This window comes from Cyrtonyx montezumae, unplaced genomic scaffold, assembly GCF_038088225.1.
Source record: "Cyrtonyx montezumae isolate F1298 unplaced genomic scaffold, pur_monq_1.0 scaffold_10, whole genome shotgun sequence".
In the NCBI taxonomy this organism is placed as follows: domain Eukaryota; kingdom Metazoa; phylum Chordata; class Aves; order Galliformes; family Odontophoridae; genus Cyrtonyx; species Cyrtonyx montezumae.
In genome coordinates this window covers 11,476,580-11,504,357 of record NW_027071826.1, presented here as the reverse complement: position 1 = coordinate 11,504,357, position 27,778 = coordinate 11,476,580, and the positions used below count along the sequence as shown (strand labels likewise).

The 27,778-nt window shown below is 43.8% G+C and overlaps 1 protein-coding gene across 5 annotated transcripts in view; it reads right to left on the bottom strand.

The window, feature by feature from the left end:
• The window catches only part of BCL11B (BCL11 transcription factor B), a 94,431-nt gene that overhangs the window by 41,908 nt on the left and 24,745 nt on the right, over positions 1–27,778 (bottom strand). For 3 of the 5 annotated variants that reach the window (XM_065749893.1, XM_065749927.1, XM_065749902.1), the window contains exon 3: positions 11,462–11,677. The exons of the other annotated variants lie outside the window; for them this stretch is intronic. In XM_065749893.1, coding sequence (XP_065605965.1) covers positions 11,462–11,677 — 216 coding nt within the window. The remainder of the gene's footprint in view (positions 1–11,461; positions 11,678–27,778) is intronic. 5 annotated transcript variants of the gene reach the window in all.

Here is a 27,778-nt window from a genome sequence, read left to right as displayed (position 1 = left end):
AAATTCACCAAACCAGCTTGAACCTAGCAAAGCAGCTTCCTCTTGCTGGGTTTCCCTGGTTTAGTATGACAGACAGGTTTCAGCAAGCAGGAAGGGGGGAACTGCCACAATGACGTGGAAATGCATAGCAAAACATCCACACACCTCCAAGCAAATCTGGACTAGTTTAGTGGAAGGTGCGCAGCTGCCCACCAAAGATGTGATGCTCATTTTCTCAACTGTTCTTTCAGAATGAAAAAGAGCCACTTTTGTTTTTTAATGAGGAAACAATGTCACATATTTGTTACCGCAGCTAAGAGGAGAAGAGCTCTCACCATCTAGATTACATGTATCAGCAGCACTTCAGGGCTTTTTATAATGGAAGCTAAATGTTAAGCAGATGAGAAGTTTTGTGAAAGAATAAGTCTGAGCACGGCAGCAGAGCTTGGCCTTCTGCATGCCGTGATCTCCATCTGCCTGCGCAATACAGCGATTGTCTGCTCCCCACCAAAAAGCCCGCCCCTGGCAAGCACCATAGCTGGGTGAGCAACTCCGGATAGTTGCAGCCTCGCCTGCTAATCCTTCACAATCCCTTCCCCAGCTCCGCATACACCTGACTGCAATAACAGCGAAGATACCATCTGGGGTTAGCTCATTACATGTTTATTACCCTTTTGTTTATTTCTTCATAAATATAAACTGTTGTTACCTGTGCAAACCTGTGCATCCAGACCAGTTCTGGTGAGCCTTAAAAGCCCCAAATTGAAAATTGCCTAAAGATGTGAAGAATCACAGCACCGCAGTCCAAAAGGCAGCCAGCTAGCTGAGGTGTTTAGAGATAACCATTGCAACATGCAGCACGTATGTATGGGTTTATATTTAAGGTTTCCTGGCTCGGAGGTACTAGGTTAGCTAGTTAGCTGTGGTTATAAATAGAAGTGCCTGCTGACTCTAATCGCTATTATTTGGCATTGTGGCTACCACTTTGAAAATACAGAAGGGACTGGTACCTTGCAGAACTCTGTCTGGTTTATCAATGGCCAGATCATTCCTCAGCCAGGGAAAATAACCTTTTCTCCATGTCCCGTGATCTCATGCAAACAGAAACCTGAGCAAGAGAGGGAGGAAGGGGGCCTTGGGTTTAGATTTGATCTGATTTTTTATTTGGTTCACTGTAACTTTAAGAAATATTAATCTGCTCCTTCGTTTAATTTCATCTGTACCACTGGCCAAGAGAAATGCACTAATTTATAAGTTGAAGCAAGCCTTGAGATAATGTCACCCACCATTCATCCAAATTTGTCACTAGCATCCCATTAAAGCTGTAATTATTTTTTAATTAAAACTAAGGAAGCTGGCATGTGTGTGCCTACTTTATACATCTGTTATGGGTTAAAATAGCTTTTAAAAAATGTTTTTTTAGACCGCAGTCTTTTGTGGCCGTGGCCTATGCCAAAGAAAACGCAAACTTGCTTATTTTCTCCGTGGGGCGCAACACTGCCTATGTGTGCCTGAACAGATTCGACTGGCCGTGAAAAGAATTCTAAATAAAACACAAACATGGAATTTGGCAACGCCACAGAAGCGAGCTTAAGACTAATTCCAGCATGCGGACGGCTCTCACACAGCAAGTCTGGCTCCACTATAAATGAAACCAGGCTCTGTAAAATCGCCAGTAAAGTTTGAGTTAGGATTTAAAGCGACAGCACGCTTATTGCACGGTTTAAGGGGGAAAAACACGCGCGCGCGCGCATACCCCAGCTTATTAAGGAAATTCATGCTGGCCCAATAAGTCTGCATGTTGCAAGCTGTGTTTACTTTCAGCAGTCATTTCCATTAAAAAAAAAAAGTGGGAAAAAAAAAGAAAAAGAAAAAGCAAACTCACTTTGGACTTGATTTTAGAAAGGAACATTTTTTAAATTCTGTAATTATTACTGTAAGAACTGGTGGTGGAGACAGCAAGGGATTAAGGACCTACTTGATGGCACAGATGAAATGCTATGTTATGAGGGACGGAAGCACAAGATCTGGGGTACAGAAAAGGTGTGGTGGGGCTGCAGCCAGGAGGAGCCTGGCAGGTAGGGCAGCTGCAGGCAGAGCAACCCTTTACCATCAGCTCTGCTCCCATCTGATAGCCCAGCAGTGGGATGGCGACTCACTGGAGCTTGCTGGAAAGGAGCTGTACCCAAGGCACTGCCAGGAAAGGAGAAGAGAAAACCAGGACCCTGCAAGACCCTGGCACACTCCCTGGCAGTCCCAGCCACCCCAGGGGCAAAGGAACAGTAAGAGTGAGGAGGCAGCACAAGCATTTGCTCACCTTTACCTTTAAAGGATAAAACTAAATTTAAGAAATCCTAGTTTACAATCATGAGGCATAACCTGGCAGACTTAAGGGAAAAGGGCAAGGAGGAAATCGTTTAAGGCAGGGATGGCTGTGTCTCCCACAAACCCTTACTCTCCCTTACAGAGCTGGCTGCTAACGGGACACAGAATTAAATTAAACCTCACGTGCCCACCTCAAATCCTGACCATCGGGCTTTCCCTCACAGTGGGGAGAGCAGAAAGGGAGGCTAGCCGGCTGAAGGCCTCCGAACACTGCAAGAGCTCAGACATTTATGAGTGCACCCAACTGCACTAATGAACTTTGACAGTGGTGGTGGAAGCAGGGGCGAACACTGCCATAGCTTTCACACTGCTCCTTCTGGAAAATGCACAGAGAAAGTAAGAAGGAAACCAGGGGCTTCACAGCCATTTCACAGGATTACTTCACAGCTATTCTACGTATCTATTGATTACGGTAGCAAAGGTTTTATCTTCAATGGGCAGCAGAGTTCTGAGGACTCTGCATCGACTCCTACAGTGGAGGCATCGGTTCAGTTTCAAGAGAAACCAGAAAAAGTAGAGAAAGAACTTCGCTTTTTTATTAGATTTTATGCAGCTCAGCAGAAAGTTACTTACTAATCTTGTCCTGACCACAGGCAAAACCACAATGATCCTATTCCCAGTTTAATCAACGGTTCACACATTTTTATAAAGGATTTAGATTAATCAATCCGTAAACACACAGATCTAATTTTGGGACAGAATTTGCATTTTAAACCTGCCTCTGCCATAATAAAAGAACTTCCTTGTTCAACCAGAGGAGAGAATACCCCAAATCTCTTTTAGAAGAAGCGAATGGAAAAATAGTTCCCCCTCAGACAATGGGCTCTACTGCCATGCTGAGGTCTTTCCACATTCTATTAACTTTTATTTTATTTTCATCTTGATCCTATGACTACTTTTAAAGAGTACATCTTTCCCAAAAATGCTCTGATCCTCACTCAATTCTTCCCAGAATTCCACAGCCCAGATTCACTGCTGGTGTAGCAGTACGAAAATGCCTCCTGGAAAGATGCTGGGCTAAGCACCTGTGTGTCACAGCGGTCCCTAGCTCATCCCGTGGGCTGTTCCATACGGAGTGCCTTGGGAGCATCCCACAGCTGAGAAGATGTAAGGATCAGTTTTAGATCGGGGCCTGATGTGAAACAATCTAGGTCAATACAGGAAATGCAAGGAGACAGTCTGACACACGGAGAGAATGGGATGCTCTCCTCACATTTCCAGGGATCAGGCTGAACACAATGCATCGACAGTTGGCTTCAAATGGGCATCTAAACAGGCATAAGAGCTGCAGATACATTCTGTAAACTGGCCTCTCTCTAACCTGTGGTTCCTTATGTTATTAGCACAGACAACAGTTTAAAAAGCACTGTTCCATGGTGTGGTTCCAGCCCTCTGCCTCCCTGCCGCTTCGCTTAGTGCCTGCATTAACCTCATTCTGTAAGTCCCAGGACCTCTGACTCTTACAGCTGAATTCATAAAAAATGCAAGCCCTCACTATATGGGATTTTTTGTCCGCTTTCTTCCAACTGCATGTTTTACTGACTCACTGAACCTGGCTTCCCCAACTTGTGCTTCAGCAGGTTGCATTAGCTACAATAGACACCAATGGGAATTAATTGAATAAGGAAAGAAAGGGAAAAAAAATAGCAGGGGCACACAACATGCTCTAGCCTACCAGATTCCTGTATGTACTGAAAAAAGACCAGAAAAGCCTGTCCAAAAGAAAGCAAACAGCATAAAAACGTATGTTGCTAACAGTTGCTCAGCTGTTTACAGCTCAGCAGAAAGAAGGACCAACAGGCAGCACAGAGCAGCCCAGTCGGGCACACACGAGGTGCACCAGCATGGCTTCTTTGACTCAGATCCCTTTCTGAACATAAAGCATCCCATCTGAGCACAGATCTCTTTCTTTCATCTATTTTTATGAAGCGCTCTGGAAAGGAAAAAAGAATGCAGGTCCTCTGAAAGAGGCAGCTCTAGAGGGATGGGGGATAATTTTTTTTGCAGAACCATTCTTACCCTAACCCTGAACCATGACAGGAGTAGGTGATACAATTCCTCCAAAAATAAATAAATAAATGAAATGAAAGGTAAAATATAGCCATTTCACATGCACTGCTTCACTCTTGCCTCCACCTGTCCTGCTGGCTCATGAGTCAAAGAGCAGTCCTCATCACAGCTACCTACACTGTACACCATGGCTTGCCCTACTTCCTCTGATGCTGAGCGTTATATTTGTGCAAAGGAGATCTATCTCTGTTCACACAAAATGAACAACCCAGTTCACTTCCTGGCACAGGCAAGTACGCAAACACTTCCGCACATATCTGACAGCGAGTGATAAGAGAGACAATGACAAGAATCTACTGCTGAAGGGACAGAATAAGTCTCCATCCTGAATACACCAGGTGAGGCTGTACAAGTGAACTGTTTAACATATGTTATGCACAAGCGAATGGCAATTTACTGAGGGAAAGAAAGAATAATTGCAAACATTTATGCCTCGTACATGTGTATGAAAAACCCAGCTCTCAGAAAGAGGTGCCAATTGCCCAACCAAAAGGCAAGGCACCTGACGAACACTACCTCTAATTTTGTCGCTTTGTAGATGATTGCTTCCTCCCTTCTCTTTCTGCTTTTGATTTCTTATCTTCTTAGGAAGTGTTCACCAAGAAGCATGCAGAAAACTGCTTGAAAAGGGTGGAACAGAGGCTGGTTCTATCCTGCAAATGCAAAAGTGATATCTCACCCTTTTCTGAGTATGAAGACACACTACACCGTACCACAACTTCAAACTTGGTCTGTTCTTCCTTTGGTCAATCAAGGTGTTTCTGGATGCACTGATAGCCACAGCAGTGCCCAAACCTTGCCTACCATGCCCCATTAAAGCAGTCTTTATTTATGCTGGTGTTTTCTGGAAAGTACTGCATAAGTGCCAAGAAAAGAGAAGGCTGTGATTTGTTTGGGTCTTCTGTCAGAGCATCAGGCAACTTGCCATCAGTGGTGCCTCTTTGTAATCAAAGCTACTCTCTCCCTTCCAAAGCACCAGTATAGCCAAATAGTTCATGAATCCTGAGGGGGAAAAAAAAAACAAACAGGGGGTTATTACTAACGTGAACAACAAAGCACAAGGAAGGAGTCCTGTAAAAATAACTACTCTGTATGAGCAAACAGGAATTCCTTTCCTTTGCTTTTTCCCAGCCTCACCTTTTGCCTCATCTCCCACCTGATGGTAGAGAAGCGTTTGAGCTTTAACAAAGATGGATCAGTTGCTGTGCAGTCCCCTGGTGCCTACCCAATCTCTGGAGCCACCTAGCCCTAAACTGGCCATCCCTCAGCAAACTACAAGGAAATAAATTCATCCGTAGCAATAAGTAAATTATAAAAGCGCCCTCATCCATCTTGTTCCTATATTTTCTAAATCTGATTGTGGCCAGAGAATCGCTGGCTGGGAATCACCCTTCCCCCAGCTCGCACACACACCTTTTAAAAATGCAAAATCTAGCCCTCTATTTCAATATTTCTGATGTCAGTGACCAGTGTCGGCTCTCCCCATACAGTAACTGCTTTAAAGCGCTGCATACAGCACTGCATTAAAAATTAATTACACATGCTATTTTATTGATAGTGCATAATGTAATGAGCACCAGCTGTGCTAAACATCCAAACTCCTTTTTAAGACAGCTATAAAAAAAGAAAGAAACTGCACTTCCAAATGCTTCTCCTGTCAGAGGAGAAAAACAGCAACATCTTGGATGGATTTGAAACAGGATTCTTTGATTTAGCTCTCCATTTGGAGCGTTTGAAGAGTTCAGACTCTCGGGCTCAGCATAGTGGTATGCGATCGAGTTAACTCTCTGTTGGAGCCATTGTCTTTACTGCAGGCAATGTTTTCTTGCACCCTTTTGTCTTGAGACTACCAGATTCAGTTCCTCCCGTTAATATTGCAATTAAGAGCTTTTCATTTTCCTTGGATGTCTGGAAATTGCAGGCATCCACTTTAAAGCACCTTTAAATATCACTATTGCCCCTGCTGGTTCTTAACTTCGCATAATTAGAACTTAGAAAGTTAGAGTGATAGGGAGGCTGTCTTGAACAAAGCCTCAGCCATGCTTAAATTGCTAGCGTTGCTGCCCCATGCAGCACCATAATTTTATCTGCCTCTTCGCTCCCTTAAGGTCCCTTTGCTGCCTCTTGACAAACACACCATCGAGTCAAAAAAGAAGTTTGCGATTAGATCCATCTATTCTGAGTTTAGATCTGAGTTTAATATCTGGTGAGACAGAGAGCTGCACAGACAGACAGGTCACATATGATTTTAATACTCAGATAGATGGATGAACACAGAGATTGATAGATAGATGAAAAGATAGATGCATACCCACAGACTGATGCATAACAGTTCTTAGCATATACATCTCTCACACAGCCCTGTACTCTGTAAGTACTGCACAGAAAGTCAATTCTACTAGGGCATGCACTAAATATTTCACTAAAATAAATAAATAGATGTAACCATGACTAATAGGGACATCTCTCCTGAATGTTACCCAGTACTTTATGCAAACTGTTTTTTTATGCAGCAAAAATGAAAGTATACATTTATTAAGGGCGTCAGGGAAGCTTGCCCTCTGTCTTTGTCTGACCTCAGATATGTTTACCTAAAATTCCTCTTTCTCTTCTTGAAAAGGCACCCACAGCCCATCAGAAATTAAGTTCTACTTGAGGTTTTTTTTGAGATTCCGCTCAGCAAAAAATGAAGAGTAATGTACCAGTCATCGTTCTGGGACTAGATGAGTTAGGAGGTTGTTGCTGGATGAGTTTGAGTTCTCTGCTGTGATTACTGTTTTGTTTTCCACTGACCCTCCTGTGTTAATAAAACCCAGTCTGGAGCGAACAAAAGCTTACTTCTTGTCCTAGTAAGAAATGTGCCAAGTGCATGCCTTATCATTAACATAAACTTTTTGAAATAGTACTGCTTTCTAGATGGCCTGTATTAATTGCAGGAAGCTTCATACAGCAAGGTGGTCTAATCTAGCTTTTCTTATTCTGGTTATAATATGAACACAAAACGAATTCTGTGATATACTTGAAGGAGGGAAAATCATTCTTTTTAAACCTATTATTTACTGACTGGTGTTTCTTTTGTCTTTATTGTTGCCTTAACCTTTGTTAAGAAAACAGAAATGTGGCAGTAAGTGGAATTTCAGTAGCTGAATAAATTGATATTAACTTTACAACACGATCGTGTGATTTTCAGTATGTCCTAATGACTAACACAGCTGACTCCTTTAATTAAAAGGAGCTAGTTTCACTTTTCTGAGCTATGGCCCCATGCCTTCCCCTGTTTTAGATCTTCAGCTTCACAGCCCCATCCATTAATCACTGCTGCCCATGCCCACTTGCTGTTTTTATATATGCAACTGAGTATCATAATTGCTTTCCATCTCCTTCCACCAGCCTACATGTGGGAAGGAAGCAGTTTCACTGGTTGGTTGAATGTATGTATATTGGGCAGATTTAATTATCTTTACAGAGGTGTATAAAACCCCTGCTTATGTGCCTAGATCCAAAGATTTTGGATCGGGTTTGTACCTGAGTGCAGGCAGAGGGGATAAAGTATGTGTCAGAGATTCACTTCATCTTACTCCGATCTGAATACTTCTCATGGGGCTTTTGCACTGTAGGAACTTCAGGGCAGAGACTTTTTTTCTTTGGAGAGTACAATGTAAAGTGCCATGCACTTCTGTGCTGAGATTTGCAAAGCTCGTTTCTCGTTAACTTTAATGGGAAACGGGCATCCAAATCTCTTAGGCAGCTTTGACAATTTAAGACTTAATGTACAATATTAATAAATCAGCATCATAGAAAGAGCCTTATGAAGACATATTGTGAAAAAACAGCCCCACAAAAATCATTGCAGTGTATGTGTGCACACATACAGGCATATACTTTTCTTTACATAATTATGTCTCTCAACAATCATTTGCATGTCTCTGTTGTGCAAAAAAACCTGTGTGCATTTTACAGTTACTCTAAGCAGTTACAATTCATTGAAATGAAATAAAAAGCAGGCTCAGAGAAGCACCCTAATCTGGCAAGGGGTAAGCAAAATGATTGCTTTTCCCATTTATATTTTAGATCCAAGCTACACAACCCTGTGAATTTCATGACTCTATTCCAACTTCTAATTAAATAGGCACTAAAAACATTTAAACGGGAGAACCCGGTTCAGCAGACAGAAGTCTCTGATGCAAAAATAAATAAATAAAGAGACAGAGAGAGAAACTGTTACAGTGGCAGGTATTTAAAAACCAGAAAACACAGACCTTTACCCACAAATTCCTAATCCTGCGGTGTCTTGAACACAAAGAGAGGTACAAAGACAGGAGGGACTACAACCAACACCCTCCGGAGAAATACTGGACACCCAAGCAGACTTCCCAGCAACATTTACTGTGATCGAAGCTGCTACCAGCAGCCCTGTTCCCTACAAAGCACAAACTGCCCTGTCTGAGGCAGAGGACTTCCCTCCGTCTGCACAGCTAAATGCTATTCAGCTCACTGAGTAATCATCTCGTATATTTTCTGAGGTTGCAAAATGCAGCTTTTACACCTACAGACCCCAAACCGCACAGGCAGCCTTTGTCTTCGGTTCCCCAGCGCAAAACCACTGGGACACAAGAGCCTGATTTGGGAGTACCTGCAACTTCAAGCCTTCAGGTTCACAGCCTGCTTGAGGGCTGCACTGAAAAAACTCCTAGTCTTGAATTAAATGAATGCTGAAAAACAGGAAAGGTAAGAAATGATGAAGGAGGAGGAGAGGTGGGAACTGTTGATGGCTTTTGTTAAAAGAAGGAAACAATTCCTCAGAAGCAAGAACGGGACTGACAGAATAAAAGGCTAATCAAGTCAGAGAGACAAGCAGATCTCTAAAGCTGCAGCAAGTGACTATTGTAAATGGCTATATTAAAAAAGAGGGCACAATGCAGGGATCATCCCTAGATTAGTAGTCAACACAAAGAACTCACTTTTTTTTTCATTTCCACAAAACATTTCAAGTGCTAGAAAGATCTTGCAACTCCTACTGCAGGGTTTAAAACATGCCCGGGCTCATTTACTGAAAAAGCTAAGAAAGAGTTAAATAGATATAATCTGTTTTTCAAGGGAAGAAAATGCTTCTTTCAAGCAGAGATTGACCAACTACTGTCATAAACATGTAGTATGCACTTTGATAAAACCTATTCTCTAAGTGCCACAGACTGCAGCAGTAATTACAGGAAGCCATGATAACAGGTCTCTCTCTCCGCAGAGCTGGCATCCTTCTCCTAGCAAACACACTACTGAAAACTAGCTCCAAAGTGAGAACTGAAAGTATGTAACAGACCAAAGCCTTGCCTTCCCACCTCCTTTCATCAGTTATTCCTTCCTTCCTTTTTAATTTTGCTTCCTTCCCTCCCTACTGGCTATTGGCAGCAGGAGCAAGGGGAAGCCAGCTCACTCTTGCAGCTACCTGCCTGCATGCAGCCTGCTTCTGTGAAAGTAGAGCAAGAAAGCAGATTGGTCCCAGTTTGTTTTACCAGCTGGGGAGAGCAGGGCACCTAGCTCACTCAGTGCCCATCACCCAGAAGTGCCCATTTCCACATCCATCCCAGGTCAGTTGGTCAGTCTGCTGAGATGGATGAAGTGGAGATCAACAAACACACATATCCCAACACACTGTGTACAGCAGCATGGGTAAATCAGACCAGGTCCTTGGGACATGCTGGTCATGTTACACCATACCACACATCACTGCCAGGCCAGAAGAAATGGCTGGGCCTCAGTCAGGAGGCACAGGAGCCTGCTTTGTGCTTCACGAGATTTACCAGGGTCTACGCAGGATGCCATAGAGTGCTCTCATTCTCCTATGGAGTAAATTTTCTTGCTGAAGACAGAGGGCTTTCAAGATGAAAAACTTTTTCTCTTTGTTTATTACAGCACATTTGGATGTGCAGAGACCTTCTTGTGAGATGCAGCACACTGCAGCAGCACAACTGCTTATGTAAGGAATACACTGAGCATAGTTAACTTTGACCATCTTAGGTGGAGCAGGAGGAACCATTTGCCAAGGGTTTTACATTTGATTTGTCATCTCTCTAAATCTTCTGGTCTTTGGACACGACTTTATATTCTGAGCTCTCTATTATAACTCCATCCACATCAGCGTGAATCAGGGCTGCAAGGGCTGGCCCACTACAGTTAGTCTCCCTCATAAACGCTTGTAGATTTTGCCATAGCTGTATTTTCATTTAAGCCCTCCCCATTTTCACCTCTTCAGCCTGCAGTTCACCACAGACCCAATCCTACAACTGAGCCATGCTCAGAAACACCCACCGATTTCAAAGAGATCACTGGGTCTGAAATGAGGGGGTCTGGCAACAATATGTCCCCATCCTCTCTGGCAAGCTGAGCATGCCCTCATTTCCACATCACTTTCCCCTCCTCGCGGTGACAAAAGTCAGGCATCCAAAAGGAATAAAGGAAAGAAAATGCTGACGGGAGAGAGGGGAAGGATGCGTGGCAAGTTACCAAGGAGTGTTTTCTCAAAGCAAAGGAGAAAACTGCACGGAGCACATACATCCTGTGTGCACATGGACACGGAGGAGAGCCTTTAATACAAATGATCAGGGGGAGAAAAAAAAAAAAAAGAAAAAAAGAACGGGTAGGGGAAAGACTTCAGATGTTAAATGTTATCCAATTAAGCTTAAAATAAACAGCCCAGAGAGATGAAATCTTGATACCAGGCTATCGTATTCTGTGAAGAGTTTCAGACATTTGTTCACAATGCTGCACAAATGGCCCAGCAGCCACTGGTGACATCTGACAGTGGCAGGCAGGAGGGGAGGATGGGGGAAAAGGAGGGAGCGCGCACCCTTCCCGCTCCCATCCTCTGCCAGGGTGAAGGGGGCAAGAGGGAGGGCAGAGGGTGTTTGGGACACTTTCAGTGCCTTCCCCATACAACCCAGAGAAGGTAGTTCTCCCATAGCAAAGATGACATCACTAGGCAGCACTACTGACCTTCAGATAGCAACAACAAAAGAAATGTTTCTATTACCTGACAACTGACAATGACATCCAAATGTACCTGACGTCTCAGTCTGAATCTCAGTCTGAGTCCCGCCAACTGAGACTGCACGTGCACCACAGCAGGGCAGGCTAAGGCAGGGCGGGAGAGAGGCCAGTGCGCGGAGAGGTGACGTGATGACGGATGTGTGAGGGTGGGAGGAGGCAGCTATGGGAGCCCCCGGCAGGTTTGCAGGCCTGGACGGCCCTGGAGAAAAAACAATAGAAAAAACTGTCAGTCGGACCTAAGTTTGAAGGGACAGAGGAGGCATCATCAGGGGCAACAGGCGAGGCGGGGGCTGGCTGCCTAACGCACTACACTCTTGCTCTGACCGCTGCCCAGGCGCAGCTGAGGCATGTAGTCCTGCAGCACATCGGGAGAGTGCAAGAAGAGGCCCTGCGAGCCCAGGCTGGGCCTGCCTGGGCATGGAGAGGGGAGAAGCAAGGGCACAGCCAGTCCCAGTGCAGGGAGAGCCAGAGGCAGCGAGCGTCACCACTAGCACTACTCAGGGACCAAATCAAAAGGGGGATTATTGTTTTACGGCTGTGTTAATGCATTTAGCTGACACAAAACCGGGCAGGCTCTCTGCCGAGCTGCTGCTGGAGCGGTCTCGACACGGCAGCGCAGACAAAGTGTGGTGACTCTGAGCTCAAATGGCTTCGGAGGGACGCCAGGAGCCGAGCTCCTGGAATGAAGCATTCACGGGCTGCTGTGCTGCCTGCCTGCCTGACCCGCAGCCAGTTGTGCTTTCTGCACGCTCCCATTATGCAGACTGCTTCCCTGTTGAGCCTGCAAAGAATGGAGCAACCTTTTTCCCGATAGCTAAAAAACAATATTGTAACTTCTAGCTGTATTATTTATTTTTAACCCCTCTAGGAATCACCTGCCATTTCAAAGCTGTCTTTAGACCGCTCTCCTGCTCCACTGGAAATGCTCACTGCTCCTGGCACTAGTCCAGATGGAGCTCCGTGGCTTAGAAAACTCAAACGCAAGCCTTAAATATCAATGTACACCTGCACAAATACAGACGGGCACAAACAGACATGCACACACAGAATCAAGGAAGAGCCACATCTTTGGCCGGTGAAGAAGCAGCAGCGTTTAGGGGGAAGCTGCACGTACAGCACCACTCTGTACCCTACCCCATTTATTTAAAACAGTGCCTTCCACTTAATTATTATATAAAGAGGGGCTACAAATCAAAGGCAGTTTCTAAATGAAGATACGTGGTGGAGCGGTCGCCATTAAAAAGCTGGCAATTGCCAACAGTTACCACACAGTGGTAGATCAGATACAATGGTTTCCCCTATATTTACATCAGGAAATACATGTGCTAATTGTGGGGTATCTTTTGGCAAATATTCTCCTTTTTTGGGGGAGTGGCAATTCTGTCTGCGCACACATGTGCACCTTGCATGTGCTCGCAATGCCATGGCAGCAAGAAGAAATACTTTTTCCCATGCTTCCTCCAGCCTTAGAAAAACAACACTTCGAAGGGAAGCTGTCCACCTCAAGAATCTTGGTTCAGATACGAAGCGTACATGTTGATCTGACAGCTACACATGTGAGGCAAACGGGAATAGTTCATCCTTGGCACAGCATCCAGCGCTCTAGTCTGCAAGGACTGCATTTGATTTTGCCATTTATCTTAAATGGCTAAGAGACCACCAGTGCAAAACATTTGTGTGAAGCTTTTGCCAAAACCACAAGTGAAGAGTCTAAATTCCCTGTGTAAATACTTGAGCTTCAAGCATCAAGGATAAAATTTGTGCTCTTTTGTGAGCACTGGCTTTAAATAGAAGCCATCTCTCTGGTGCGTGGGGCAAGGGAGGATTTTTTATTTTGGGGCTCAGTTGCCTGGCTTTTGCAACTGTTTTGATCTCACTGCAAATATGCACAGGCAGGTAATGATAACTAGTATCTAGCCTGTACATTTTGGGCAAACTGTATGCTAGGTACATGTAAGCTCGTATCAGACATGGACTTTTGTATGTATAAATGCCATTCTAACATACATGAACAACATTCTTTTCCATGGAACAAAGAAACATAACAGAAATTCCCTTCAATTACCTAACAATTGCATCTTCTATTCCTAACATAAAAATAACTGGTTGAGTATAGGCTGGGTTGAGCTCCCTAGACACTCATCCTTGCCAAAAAGGTTGTGAGCTTGAAATGTGGGCTACTATAGGAGCACAGAGCAGCTGCATTTCAGGTAGCACCTAGGCATGTCCACGACTAAGGGCACAGAACCTTCAGTCGCACTGTACCTCTCAGACTGGGGTGCCATACTACAGCTTTCACTAGAGTTTGGATGCAGCCCATCACACAGAGGAATCTCAAGAAGCCCACAAAGCATACTATCAACCACAACTACATGTGTTTTTATTCTGGAGGTGCATAGGTCCTAGCATACAGAACTACCCTGAATGTAAGAGCATCTCCTCTAGTCCTGGTGGGTCCCACCTTTCTCTTAGCAACAAATTTTGCATAATCTGTTCAACCTGGCAATGTCTAAGATGCCTATGCTTCCATGAGTCTATGCTCACCAAGAGAGTATGGAGAGGCCCTCTCTGCTCTTAACCAATACATTTCCTCCAGAATGGAGTGGAAATTAAGGTTCCAAACTGTTTTTTAACCCCCTGGGGAAAGGGATCATAGAATCATAGAATCATTTCACTTGGAAGGGACCTTTAAAGGTGATCTAGTCCAAATCTCTTTCAATGAATCCTGTAAGATCCTTCCAACGGAGGTAGTGGGTGTGAGCCAGCAAGCCACTAACAACATGACTAACGAACTGACGGGAAAGACCTACAGAATCTGGTTGCCAATGAGGGGATGGAACTGAAGATGTCACTCAGAAGGCCTTTTCCTGTGAATTAAATATCAGGAAATTTTAAATGTTCTAATCTAGTGTGAGAAAGGAAATGAGAAGAAAGGGAGAAGAAAGAAAAAGAAAGACTCTGGCAGACCTTCATGGTGTTCCACCGCCAGCCACAGACAATGATCCTGGGGCTGCCAGACCAGAAGGATAAGTCTGCCCCCAGAAGTAAACCAGACAATTCCTTTTTTTGCTTTACTACTACTTTAGGGTTAGCTTCTTTGTCACATATAACAGACCAGTCTTCTAGAAACAGACTGAGTGGCAAACCATGAAGAGAGAGATTGTATACACTGCCTACAAGGAAAGGAATGAAGAAAAGGAGCAGTCCACCATTAGGTGTGTAACACCTCTTCATAGCTATGAATAACAGTGGCACTCAGCTTGTATTTCCTAAGAACCTGCCCATGTTTTATCTCTCCAGCTCCTCTTCTGTGGTATTTTTTCCCCATAGAGGCTCTATTCAAAGCCAAAAGTGACGACACTGTTCTCTAAGCTTCCTCAACTTAACTGCTGTAAGTAATGGGCATACACAAAATGAGCAAACAGATAACGTACACAGATACAGGTAGACAGACAGATGATATTCTAAAGTGGTGCTAAGAGTTTTCTGCTCAACCCACACAGCACCAGGGGAGGGATTGCAGAGTCCCTAAAACCCTACAGCCAATTGACCACATCATGTTGCATACTGATTTCAAAAAGCAAACACTCCTGCGAGTCCCTGGCTGTCAGAAGACAAGAAAGCACACCTCAAGGACAGTGGTGCAATCTTAGGGGCTGATTTGGAAAATCTGATCCAGCTAAGGTGAGTGTGCACACAGGTGCAGCTCTGCATCTTTCCACGCACACTAACATGGTGGGTGAGGTTTGAGTCTCCTCCTGGGGCAGCAATGGGAAATTGTTCACCTGCACTGCAGATCTCAATTACATATTCTGCAATCATTCTGCATGGATGCGAGGGGAATTTTGCATGTACCATGAGTGTGGAACATGCACAGAGGCTGTCATAGCACAAATAAAAGACCTGCATTGCTGATAGTAAGGGAGGATTTTGTCCTTACTCTTTAAACAGGCTTGGCACATCCTGCATGCACATGGCACTAGCTCCCAGGTTGCGTTGCCTCTCAGACGCTGCTAAGAGAGATTCTTTGCTCTCTGCTATTTCTAAACTTGCATAGAAGAAAATAAGGTAAATTGAACATGACCCCAGAAGATGGAAATGAGCATAAGAGCCTAGTTGAACACGACAAAAGGCACAATCAAGGCACAAATTGCATCCTTTTGTTGTCCCTTTCCCTGAGCCTAGGCACGACTGGCCATATGACATGGTATACGTAAAACACCACACTCCTCTGGCACATCTGCAGAAAAGTCCCCAGGCAAAGCACAAAGATAGAGCTGCAAACAGCATTCACAATGTCCCATATCAGACTGGGGAACTGATCTTAATTTTAAGGATGTTGCTTTGCATCTCCTGTTGTGCATAAACGCAGGCGCAGGTAGATGTGGTGCTGGTGCATCCCTTGGGGTGTTGCATGCCTGCTGGGAGGGTGGCTGTGTGCATGCACAGGCAGACAGGCAGGTGCACATGCAGACATGTAAGCCTTTTAACAGCGCACGCACCAAGTATTTGTGCGTCTCTCAGTGCCTGTCTGGTGATGGAAAATCAATCAATAGCTGGTTAGAGACTAAAGCTCAGTTCCATTATTAAAAAAACTCTCTTTTAATAAAAAGAAAAACATCTGTTCAGACAGTGAACAGCTACAAATTCAGATTGCAGGCTGCAGCCTCATCTCTGCCCTGTGCCCATCATGTTCAAGGAGAATACTGCAGATGCTCTGAGATGGGTTTTACACGTACCATCGTAGCAGCCTTGAACTGACACATCCAAAAGTGTGAGATCTATTCGCCCATCTTTCCAACAGATTATTTCCAAGCTTTTCCTACAACAAGTTGTCTCATCTGTATTATATCACCTCATACAGAACATTTCCACATGATATCGTTGTCTTTTTACTATGCCTTTCCATGCAAACACCAACGGGATTGACAGAACTAAACGTGCACACACACAGCAGTGAGACACAAAGGCACAAACATTACCAACAGCATCCAGGAGAGCAACGCTTGCACACCCTGCAAGTCCAGACACACACAGCATCCGCTGTGAGGGCAGAAAGACTGCAATATGTGCAAACACACTATAATACACAGAGAATGCTCCGAGCCATGCACACCTGCACACCAGCCCCTACCAGAGGTGCTGGAGCACTTCCCCTGCACTGGCTCCTGATGCTCTAAGGTGAAAACTTTACACAAGATGGAATGGGAAACGCTGCACTGGGGTGAAAAGAAGCAGGGCAGTGATGGGGTTTGAGGGTACATTTTGCTCAGGGATTATTTTGGGTTTTTTTGGCAGACAAGGATTCCCTTTGAATTGATACATTTCTTTCTCCCAAGAATTTCCAATGATAATGCGTAAATGAGTCATAGATCGAGAACAGTGACGTGGTGAACAAGAAGGAGAAAGAGTGTGTGTGAGGGGCACTGGCACAGAAATTTGACAGTACCCCAAATCCCCCCCTTCCTCCCCCCATGCCAAGACATTAATTCTCACAAGTCGGAGAAAATTACTATGCATGAATGCAAAAAGCATGATCAGGAGTAATTAACATGGCTTCATATGCAAATTTTATTAATGCAGAAGTACAAAGTCATTATGCAAATGAAACTTACGTCAACTCTCTTGACAAATATTCATCTCTAAAGCTCAAGTTTCTCCTTCCTAATTTTTTTTTTTAATTTTTGGTGTAAAACAAACAAAAAAAAAAAAGTGACAAGGACTGTTTGACAAGTTTGCAAAGTTGTTTTTCAACCAGAGAAATTTATTCTTGCATTGTTGATATTTTTTTGTTGTTGTTGGCAGGTACACGACAGCTCATGGAGGAGAGCGGGAGGATGGGGGACGCGGGCTACCAGCAGCAGGCAGCCAATCAAAACGCCAGCGGCTGTAATGAGCGCGATTGATGACTGTTTGGCTTTACTGCAGGGTAATGAACTAGAATCCAGTCTGAGGAGGAAAAAAATATGAATATTCATGAAGCTGTGCTCCTGCCTTTGATGATTAAAGAAATTTTTAATATTCAAATAAGCGCTTGCCAAGTGATTAACAAAGAACAAGCACGCAGGAATATGGAAATGGAGCTGTGGAAGATTTGGGAGTCACAGTCTGTGCAGAAAAGACAGCACAAAAATTCACAAACAAGATAGGCAGATAACCCAATTCAAATCGGAGCAAATAAAAGGGAAAAAAAATCCCGTTCTTTTTCATCAGTTTGGATATTGTATCAGTCACTTTGTTTTTAAAGCGCAAAGGAGAATAATAGCAACCGATGCAATAAGACTGGGAGAGAAAATCCAAACCCTGAGAAACCCAACCCGGCAATTACAAAGTAAGAAACCTGGGTGAGAAACTGATAGGAAAATGATGGCTAAGTCCACTGTCTGCTGTGGGCTATTGCTTTTCAAAAGCAGGAGCCTGTCTGATGCTTAGAGCCTCGCAGCTCCCACAAACCATCAACTTGTTGTATGTGACCGGCAGGAGCCGAAAGTATCCTGAATAACCGAGCCGGTCCCTGCCGATAAATCCCTGCCCTCGGCTACGGGGTGCATGGCGGGGCTCGGCCGCTGCGTGCAAGGGGAGGGAGGGAGCACAGCACAAAGCAGAAACGGTATTGCCATTCTGAAACGAAAGGGGGGAAAAGTACAAAAAGAAGGTGCAGGAAGGTCTCGGCTGCCCACCCTGGTAATCAGCCGGCAAGAAATGTGCTGTCTGCGCCGGAGTGAGAAAGGTCCTCCCCTCCCCGCAGGTTTCTGAACAAGGATACAACAATCCAGCCACGTTACAAAATGTCTGATAAGTTCAAGCTCTCACAGTTTAATAGCTTCACTAAGGATTCACACTGAAGCACATAATAACAATATTAGCTGCTAAAATGGCTTTGCAGTTAAAATACATCTAATTAGCAGCCAGCAACATTTTTTTTCCTTTTCTTTTTAGGAAAAAAAAAAAAAAACAGTTAACTTCAGAGCTACCTCCAGCTACAAGGCTGAATGAAATGTGGCTGTGCTCTTTCTATTACTCAGAAAACACTGAGGATATGTCTTCAAACTCTTATGGTGTTGGAAAACCGACTCACCTGCTTTGTTATTAGATCCTGGGGTTTCACAGGCCTGTTGGCTTTTCTGCAGAGCTTTAAAACCTCTGGTTAATTACTTCCTATTTAAAAACCTAAAGAAAGCACAGTCTAGGTACCATTTAATAATTAGCTGGTGTCTTCAGAATGTAACACTTCCATTCTGCTCGAAAAAATACTAACAATACAACAGAATGAGGACAGTGATACAAAATTCTCCAAATGGCCATGACCGGAACATTCAGAGTCGCAGTGAAAACACATCATGGAGCTAATGGGATTTCTTCCCCCCTATCTGCTCCATTTTTAGAGATACAAAAATATCCACTATTGCTGTACTACATGAAAGAAAAAAAAAGGGGGGGGGGGGGGGGAAGGAGAAGGAAGAGGAAGAAAAAATAAGAAAGAAATGGTGAAATGTAAGTAAAGAGAAGGTTAAACGCCACACAGAAGTATTGCTTGGAGACTTTCCTCTGCATAATGCCAAGACCTTTAGAAGATGCCTGTTGTCTCTAGGTGCGTGTGGGAGGGAGAAGTGTGATATTACATAACGCTCATGCTGCAGTGGCTATGCACAACCACAGTGATTAAAAAGCTTGACTGTGAAGCTCAGCTTTCCTTTTCTTGGGCTTTCCGTAGCTTGTGCCAGACCCCTGAACACCGTAAATGTTATCCTTTGTCTCTGAGATTCCTTGTCTTTATTTTAATCAATGCATTTTCTTTCTTAATGATACAGAAGCAACTAACAGCTCATGCAGTCAGTGGCTTTGAAGCCTTTCTTAAATGGCAGTTGAGTTCTACCATATAAATGTGAATACTTAATATTTATGCCACATTTTCTTTCTTTCGTTAAAAGCCTCCCATTTACATATTTCTGGAGAATAATGATACTTAGCAGGACAGGTGAACATACATTTCAGCATACAGAGTCAATGGGGAGAAAGTATTTAGAGTCAATATTGTAAAAATCAGCCCTAAATTTAAGTGGCTTGAATTGAGCGTGCAGCTGCGGTTGCCTGTCAGTACTTAGATGCTGTAATAATAATAATAATAACAACAACAATAATAACAATAATAATAATAATACGCCTTTCATTTCTCTAGTGCCTTCCACACAAAGATCTGGAAGCACTTTACAAAGATAAATAAATGGAGCTTGGAACACCCCATGTGGTTAATAAATATCCTAATATATCTAAATATCCTGTTTCGAGCGTGCAACTCTTCTCACTGCGTAAAATTCCACATCTTAGGTTGTCCACACATTTGCACATAGTGTTTTACAGGCTCAGCCACTGAGGGCAGGCTGTGGGGATTTGCACTTACCTAAGAGACCGGGTGTATTTCCAGGAGCAGCCTGCTAGCACAGTACCAAAACCTGTCCGTTAGGCAACAGGGGTGTCGGTTGTGGCTGGATGCGCTCTGAGGTTTGGATGCTGCGGTATCCCTATAACAGCTGAGTCCCCAAGGAGCTCCTGTAGGGCCACTTGCCCCCACCATGCTTGACACCACACCAGGCTTTGCCCAGGGACGATGGTAATCCCTCTTTATGGAGAGCAACCAGGAGGGTGAGGAGGGGAAATAAGGGCAGAATTGGGCCTAAAATATCCTAAATGGTAAGTAAACACAGGAGGTCAACAGATGCGGTGTAAACATAACACAGGAAAATAGAGTGCTTTCTCAGCTCAGAGGGTACTCTTGACAGGGTCTGGATGGGTGCATGTCCCAGGACAGGAACCACATCCCCTCCCAAAGCTCTGCTTTTCCTTTCCCACCCTTCCGTGCTTGCCTTCCTCAGCCTCACAATGCTCCCAAAGCAGAGCCCGGCTCTCACTGTGGGGCCTCAGAGTGCCTCACACAATGGTGCCCCAATCTGAGCTGCAATGTCCAGAAGCTACCGCAATAAACTAACAAATAACAATAATCACCCTGATCTGGGGAGTTTGTTTTCCAAAAGGCATAAAGGGTTGACAATAAACAGTTCATCAATTTTCCCAACTTTTTTCCCAACTCTTATAATTAAGTCCCAGGGAGTTTCAATGGTCATAAAAATCTTTGTGGGGACTAAAGTTTTTAGTTCCGATTACAACGTGAGTATTTCTGTATGCTGGCAAATATTCCTGATGTCATTAAAACGTATAACCACACCAACAGATGATCACAGCAATGGAACAGGCCCTGGAATTAATAAAGGAACTCGGTGGATGGAAAGAGCTGTTTCACACAACAGTTATAAAGGCGAAATAATAAACAAAAATATCGCTATGAATAAACTAAGCACTTGACCTTGGGAGCATATACACAAGAGCCTAAAGCCCTCCAGGAGCCATTAACACTAGTGGACATCACCTTTGCCATGGCCATGTGGGAGCACGCCCTGCTCACACCTGCAAGCACTTCACCACGTGTGAGTATCCTTAGGCAGAATTATCAGTGATGGAACCAGGCAGGAGTGAGACTTTGGCAGGTCTTTAGATGCTTGGTCTCAAAAATGTTTCCTGGAAGGGGAAAGAATTTGGGGAAAGCAATGCAGGGGAAGTCACTCTTCTACTCTGTGCCCCATTTGTGAAAATTGACTACTGACATCTACCTGATTTTGTTCAGTGTTCTGGAAACCAAAAGCACTCTGTAACAGCAATATGTTTAGCAGCAGCACCATTAACTGTTTCACTGCTGGACCATCAGGTGATGTCAATGTCCCTGCAAAGCACAGATGGACAAACTTAATAGACAGACAGTTTTGGGAAAGAATCACAGATCTTGTTTTTATGGCTCAGCCCTTGCCAAAAGCAGTTTAAGTAGAGGCACCTTATAAGTGCTGAATTTGAATGAAGAACTGTCTACCTGTCCAGTGTGAATGAATATATGATGTTTCAAGTGATTTAACAGTGCCGGGGAAGGGAGGAGGGATCACATTAATGTGCATATCCATAATCTGCAATTTTGCTCGTGTGCACTGAGCACAAAAACAGTCAGCAGAGCATTTCACTAATACCAGACAAACTCAAAAAAGCAGATCGGGATGAGTGATCATAAGGGGAAAAACAAACAATGGAGATGTTTAAAATGAGTTCCTTTGAGTTTTGGATCTCTCTGGGGAAAAGAATTCCTGCTGTACGTGTACAAGTGGGCCCAACTTTCATATCTGAAACTGTCAAATTAAATGAGTAGAGCAATCAACTGGAGATGGCAAAACAACCCACCAAACTAGGGGGACCCTGAGGAAGTACACCCTCAGTCCTCAATTTACTGGACAATAGCACAACTGAATAAAGAATGTTCTCTGAATGCAAAAGATACTAAAAAAATAAATAAACAAATAACATGGTCTTGATTAATAAAAGAAAATGGACAAATAAACCAGAAACCAAAGAACCTAGATCATACTACTATGTAAGTTAAAAAGGGGAAATAATCTAGGAAAAAAAAAACCAAACAGATTTCATTTGCATGAGGATGGATGCTGCCAACCTGCCCCACTCCTGCTGCTGAGTAGCACAACGAGAAGTTTCACCCAAAGACTGAAACCCAACCATAATGAGGCAAGTGCTATTCAGACAGGATTACCAAACCCTACCTGGAGAAGTCTAACACAAGTACGGTAAAACAGCCCCTGACTCCTTTCAATATGACACAAAACTGCTAAGTGCAAAGCCAACTTCGAGACAGCTTGAGCCATTTTCAGCACAGGATATTTTTCCATGGGTGTATTTTTTCTAGACCAAATCTCCCCACAACTCCCTATGCATCAGTTTATTTGCACAGAATAGTATATTTCTCCAGAAGATAAAACACATACAGGCTCTTTATTATCAGGTCTGCTTGAAATGGAATCTGAAGTTGATTACCTAGGAAAGTGAATTAAAAAAATGGAGAACAGAACAGAGAGAGCATAGTGTACAACTAGAGGTGAAGCAAAAGAATTCCTTAAACTATCCATGTTGAGAATAAGTAAGTTATATTAAATTAATACCTTTCACCTTGGTAAAATAAAGGCTGGTTGGTTTTTGTTTTGCTTTTGATGGAAATGTCAATACACTCAGACATCACGGCGACTCGTTGCTGTACATCACAGTCTAACCAAATCTTTCTGTAACCTCTTGCTTTACAAGCGAAAGCTCTAAAATGTCACCAACTAAAAAATTGAACCAGCCTGTAATTAGTTTCAACAAAGTAGTCCTTTTAACCCTAATTTTCTAGATGTAGATGGCATTTCTGAAGTAAGTGTTACGAACCTTCCTTGAGGACAAGCACAATCAAATTGTAAAATCACAGGCAGGGATCTAGTAGTTCTTCCTTTAAGCAACTCTTTTATTTCCCTGTAATAAATTCAAATCCACTCTCCAATCTCTTAATAGGTGATCAGAGAAAATATGCATGTACACCTAAACCACCACAACAAACTATGTTTTAAATAACACTCCAATTGCTAATATAATAAAGGCTGTTGTAACACGTTAGCACTGGTATCATTATTTGTTATGATTCAATATTGTAATGACTGGCTGTAACAGAGGTTTATGTTCTGCCGAGGTTTATACCACTATTTAATGTAATTAAGCAAACCGGCAGCCAAAGCCTCTATGGAAATATCATTTCTATCGCAGACAATTCCCACCAGAAATTCACAGGAATCATAACATGCAAACTTTGATTCTGTTTATTTTTTCTCCTGTTCTGAAACTGATCTGGCATTTCTTGGACTTAGTAGAGAGGAGGAAGGAATTAATTTGTTTTCTAAAGACATGTTATTATTGACAGCAATAATAATCTACAGCCACTGGGCCATCCCCATCCCTCTCGCTGGGCATCACCGCCTGCAACAGCTTTGCAAAGCCCCAGAGCTGGACTTCCCTTTGCCGGAGCCTGGAGAGAGGAGCAGCAATGGTTTTAAGCAAGCCATTAAAATGCTAATGTTCAGCACCGACCGCATCTCTGCTACTACTGAAAGCTGAACTAAAGCTCCTCTGGAGACAGGATAAGGCCCTTCCAATGTGATCAAAGGGTAAATGCATGCAAAGCTCAGATGGGAAATACTTTTTTTTTTTTTCTAATTTTAAAACCGAACAGGGAAAGTCCACCAGGTTCACAGTGTGTGTTGGTCATATCTGGAAGCACTGACACCTGGGATTACAGCAGAAAGGAAGATGAGAGCAGACTAAAAAAGTTGCTACCTGATGTCAAAGAGGATCCCTTAGAGCCCAGGACCGGTCTCATCCCTTAGCACAGAGTTACCTTTGTGCTGTACTCCCTGCCACTCTGCTGACTGCAGCAGATGCCTCACAAAACATCTACGTGGACAGATTTCACCAAGTCTCCTTTTAGCCCCCCACCACCAAGGGAGCCCACGCTGCTTCCACAGCTCCTCCTCAAGCAATAAACCTACGCAGTCCTCACTAACAAGCAGCACCCAGTGAATGGGAGCTGGCCAGCTTGCCTAAAATAAGGCTCGGTTACCTCTCACTCCCAGCTGCAGAAAACAAAAAAATCACTGAAACAAAATCCACACCCATTTGTGGGGGGGACATAGAATGGTAATAAGAAACGGAAAATGTCTGTTTCTGATTAGTGCTATCTCCAGCATTTTCACCTCCACAAATGGATTTTAGAGGGATTCTGTAGTAAAAGTTCAGCTTTCCCTAATCCGGGTTCTTAAACTGCTGGGATCTAGTTATATTTTCTCCTTCTCCAGATTTTAATACTTTTATTTTATATCCTAATATTGGTGGGAAGGATCTCAGTGTCACCGTAAGAAAGAAGTCACCAGGTTTTGCAATCCAGCAGCTTCCTTGGCAGAGGGAACTGCTGCTTGGCATCATCCGCTCGTTTGACAAAACTACTATTTCTGGGCACACGCTCAAAAACAGGTAGGAAGCAAATGCTGAGAAATAAGGAAGTAAAAACAGCCAACAGATTTTTCACTACCAAGAACGCCAAGAGTAAACATGATTTATTTAGCTGTGTTTAACATGTCTCTTCTGCACTAGACTGCAGAAATCTGCTTGCATTTAGAGCAGGAGGAGGCGGGGGGAGGGGATGAAAAGGGAATCCATTACGGCGCTCGGCTGGTACTTTCTGAATTGTTCAGTCACACAGTTTTATTGAGTACAAGTATTTTCTAGCCCAAAATACATTCATGTGTCAGAAGAAAGCAGCACTAATCTGCTGTTAATTAACAAGCTGCTGCTAACAAAAGATGAAGGACCCAATTCATACAAGCAATATTTACGTGGGTGTCGCATGATTTTGTCACAGATCTTTTCTTTTCTTCCTCCCCCCGCTGCCTCCTCCTCTTCCTCAGCAGCAAGTGGTGGGGATGCAATGCCAAGATCCCCAGCTCCTCCTGGGGGCACCCAGGACAGGGGGTCCCAGTTGGGCTCCCCATCACTCAGACAGGCTCTCACCCAGGGCACTGGCTCCAGGGGCTCCTTTCTCCCCTATCACACACTCACAAGTGAAATTTCCTTAAGATCCTTATTCAATTAGGAGGCAGAAGCCATCTTCTGGCACCGTGCCCGTGGCAGCAACACTGCTGAGGCTTAGGGAAGTGGCACGAAGCCTCCCATCCTCCATCCTTCCTCGTGAGCAGAGTGTGGGCCGGGAAAGGGAACAGCAGCATCTTGGCCCTCACTGGTGTCCTCCCTGTAATTTCACTTTGCTTAGTCCAACCATTTTGCTGAGGAATTTGGGGAGAGCGGATGACATGCCGATGGCACTGAGACCTGGAAAGATCTGGGCTTGTTCATGGTCCTCTGGACACAGCCAGGCACTTTGGAAAATCAAAGTCATCCACATCTTTCTGCCTCATCTGAGAAACGAGGGCATCTACCTGCATGTCTCCTGTGGGCAGTTTAAAGCTGGTACTGTCAAAGGGATGGGAGGGTTAAAACCAGCATCAATGAGCCAGATGATTACTACAAATCCCTGGGCTTGCTTTACTCTCAGGAACAAAGGTCGGACTGTAGGTTTAGGGAAAGGGCTGATAGCTTCTGTGCTCCCCCTGTCAGCCACACAGAACTGCCTAGAGAAAAGTTACAGAGACAGAGGTAAGCTCTATTCAGCACTGCCATCACCTAGCCAGGGCTGGGAGAAGTGCAGGGACAGAATGGGGCCTGAGTGGAAAACAGAAGTACAGGAGCACGGTTTTAGAAACGCCCTAATGGCACACCAGGGTGGTATTTTGGTTAGCACAGCGCTCTGCACACCTAGGTTACTGTCTCAACCCACCAAACAGTCTGCTTCCTTCAGTAAAATCCAAGCCCTGCTGGAGCAAATGCACATCTAGCCCTCCAAGTTTTCTCTCTGCTCCCCAGAGTATGGAACTCTCATTCCCAGTCACACCTCACCCCAGCCAGCTCCATACTGCCCGCTTCAGGCAGAACCTGGTCTAGGCTCTGCGCTGCAGAAGGATCAGTCCTAAATGTGGACCAGCACCTATCGCCCCGCTGCACGTGACATTTACCATTTGAAAAGCAAACTGAGCCCATTAAAACAAACATCTTAAAAAGAGCTAATGAAAGAAAGAAACAGATCCATCTGTATTGCATTCTCCACCCACTATCACTCAAAAAATAAACCTTTCCAGACAGCAGGGAAGCCTCCCAACAGCGAGGACAATAGGAGTTCCCAAGCTTCCCGCAGAGGAACAGCCTGCACGCCAATGCAACGCCCCACCTGGGTAAGGGTCAGGCTTGCTGCCGTCTGCCCCTCGCCCTGAACAAATCCCAGAGACAGTGCTAATGGAGACTTCATCCAACTCACCACTTCTTCCAAAACAAGCAGGTGCCCTTGCCAGCGATCTCTTACAGACACTGCTGCATTCATTATCCTGCCCCCACTCAAATATTTCCTCTTTGCAAAAAAAAAAAAAAAAGAAGATAGCATTCTGCAGTGGAGTCCGATGGGGCTGAAGTGGGGGCTTGGGGGTTTTTTTAGAGGATTTTGGGGTTTACTGCTTTATTTTCTTTCCACAAAGAGGCCCTGTACCATAAACATTAATCACACGCTATATTCTGCCTTTTAGTCTTGAACAATTATGAGTACAGTTTTGTGATCTTTAGCCATATTTACTGATACTCAAAGGCAGATTCTATCTTGTTAGATTGTTATAAATGGGACCCCAGGGAATCGGCGCACAGGCTGAGGCAGATGTGAGAGCCTTCTCAGAGCTCGCCTGCCTTTCAGCTTTCTGCAGCCGAAATTATGAATGTTTTTTGGGGAAAAAAAAAAGCCAGCCTTTAGATTCCTCTGCCAGATCTTCACAAAAAGTTGTCCATAGACTAAAAAAGTTGCATTCTGCTGAACTTAAAGACTTTTTAAGGTTAACTGTTCAATTTCAAAATGTGGCTTACATGTGCTAGCCATTTGTATCACAAACGTTTCAGACAGACATAGCAGAGGTCTCTGGTTATAAACCATTAAAGAGTAAAAAAGAAACCCACAAATTCTATCTCATTCTCTCTTAGTTAAATATATTGTTTCTGGTCCAGACCTGTTTCACAATACCATAAAATAGAGGCATGTTTCCGACACTAGATTTGAGAAGCTGTCACATTAAAGGTAAACTTTTAATCTGCTGTAGACAAACAGCACACATTTTTATTTCCTGAGTAACAGCTTTGGAGAAATGTTTAAACAAGAATTTAAGAGCTTTGTGGTAAAGCCACATATAGAGGTCTCAGACAGCTACTAGGTTTGAGCTTCTCTTCTTTGTTGTTGCTCATTTTTAATTCTCTAAATAACCTACTTAAAAGTAGACTTCCAGGAGCAGAATAACCAAGACTCACAGTAAGGTGAACCACTTGGCTTGTGTTAATTTCTACTTAATAAAAAAGAAATGTTTGAACTGAAACACAGGCCTGAATTTCTAGGTATTCATCCTCATCTTTTTATTTTCTCGGGACTTGCAATCGAATGCTTTAAAGAAGTTAATTGTCACACAATTAGTAACACATTAGTCCTCCGATATTTTTAATAGCAACCCAGGTTTTTCCCCAAGGCACTTAAAAATGGCAGGTTCAGCTACACTCTCCTTTTTTAAAACTCCCATGCACTTTCTTCTTTAAAAACCTCCCACATGCATTTCACTCGGTCTGAAAGTACCAGTGCAGAGCTTCATCCTGCCAACGCTTACAGACATGCTTAACTTTCTGCTCATCAGTAATCCCACTGAATGCAGGAGGACCATTTGTGTACCTACAGTTCGGAGCAAGCAAAGAGTGAAAT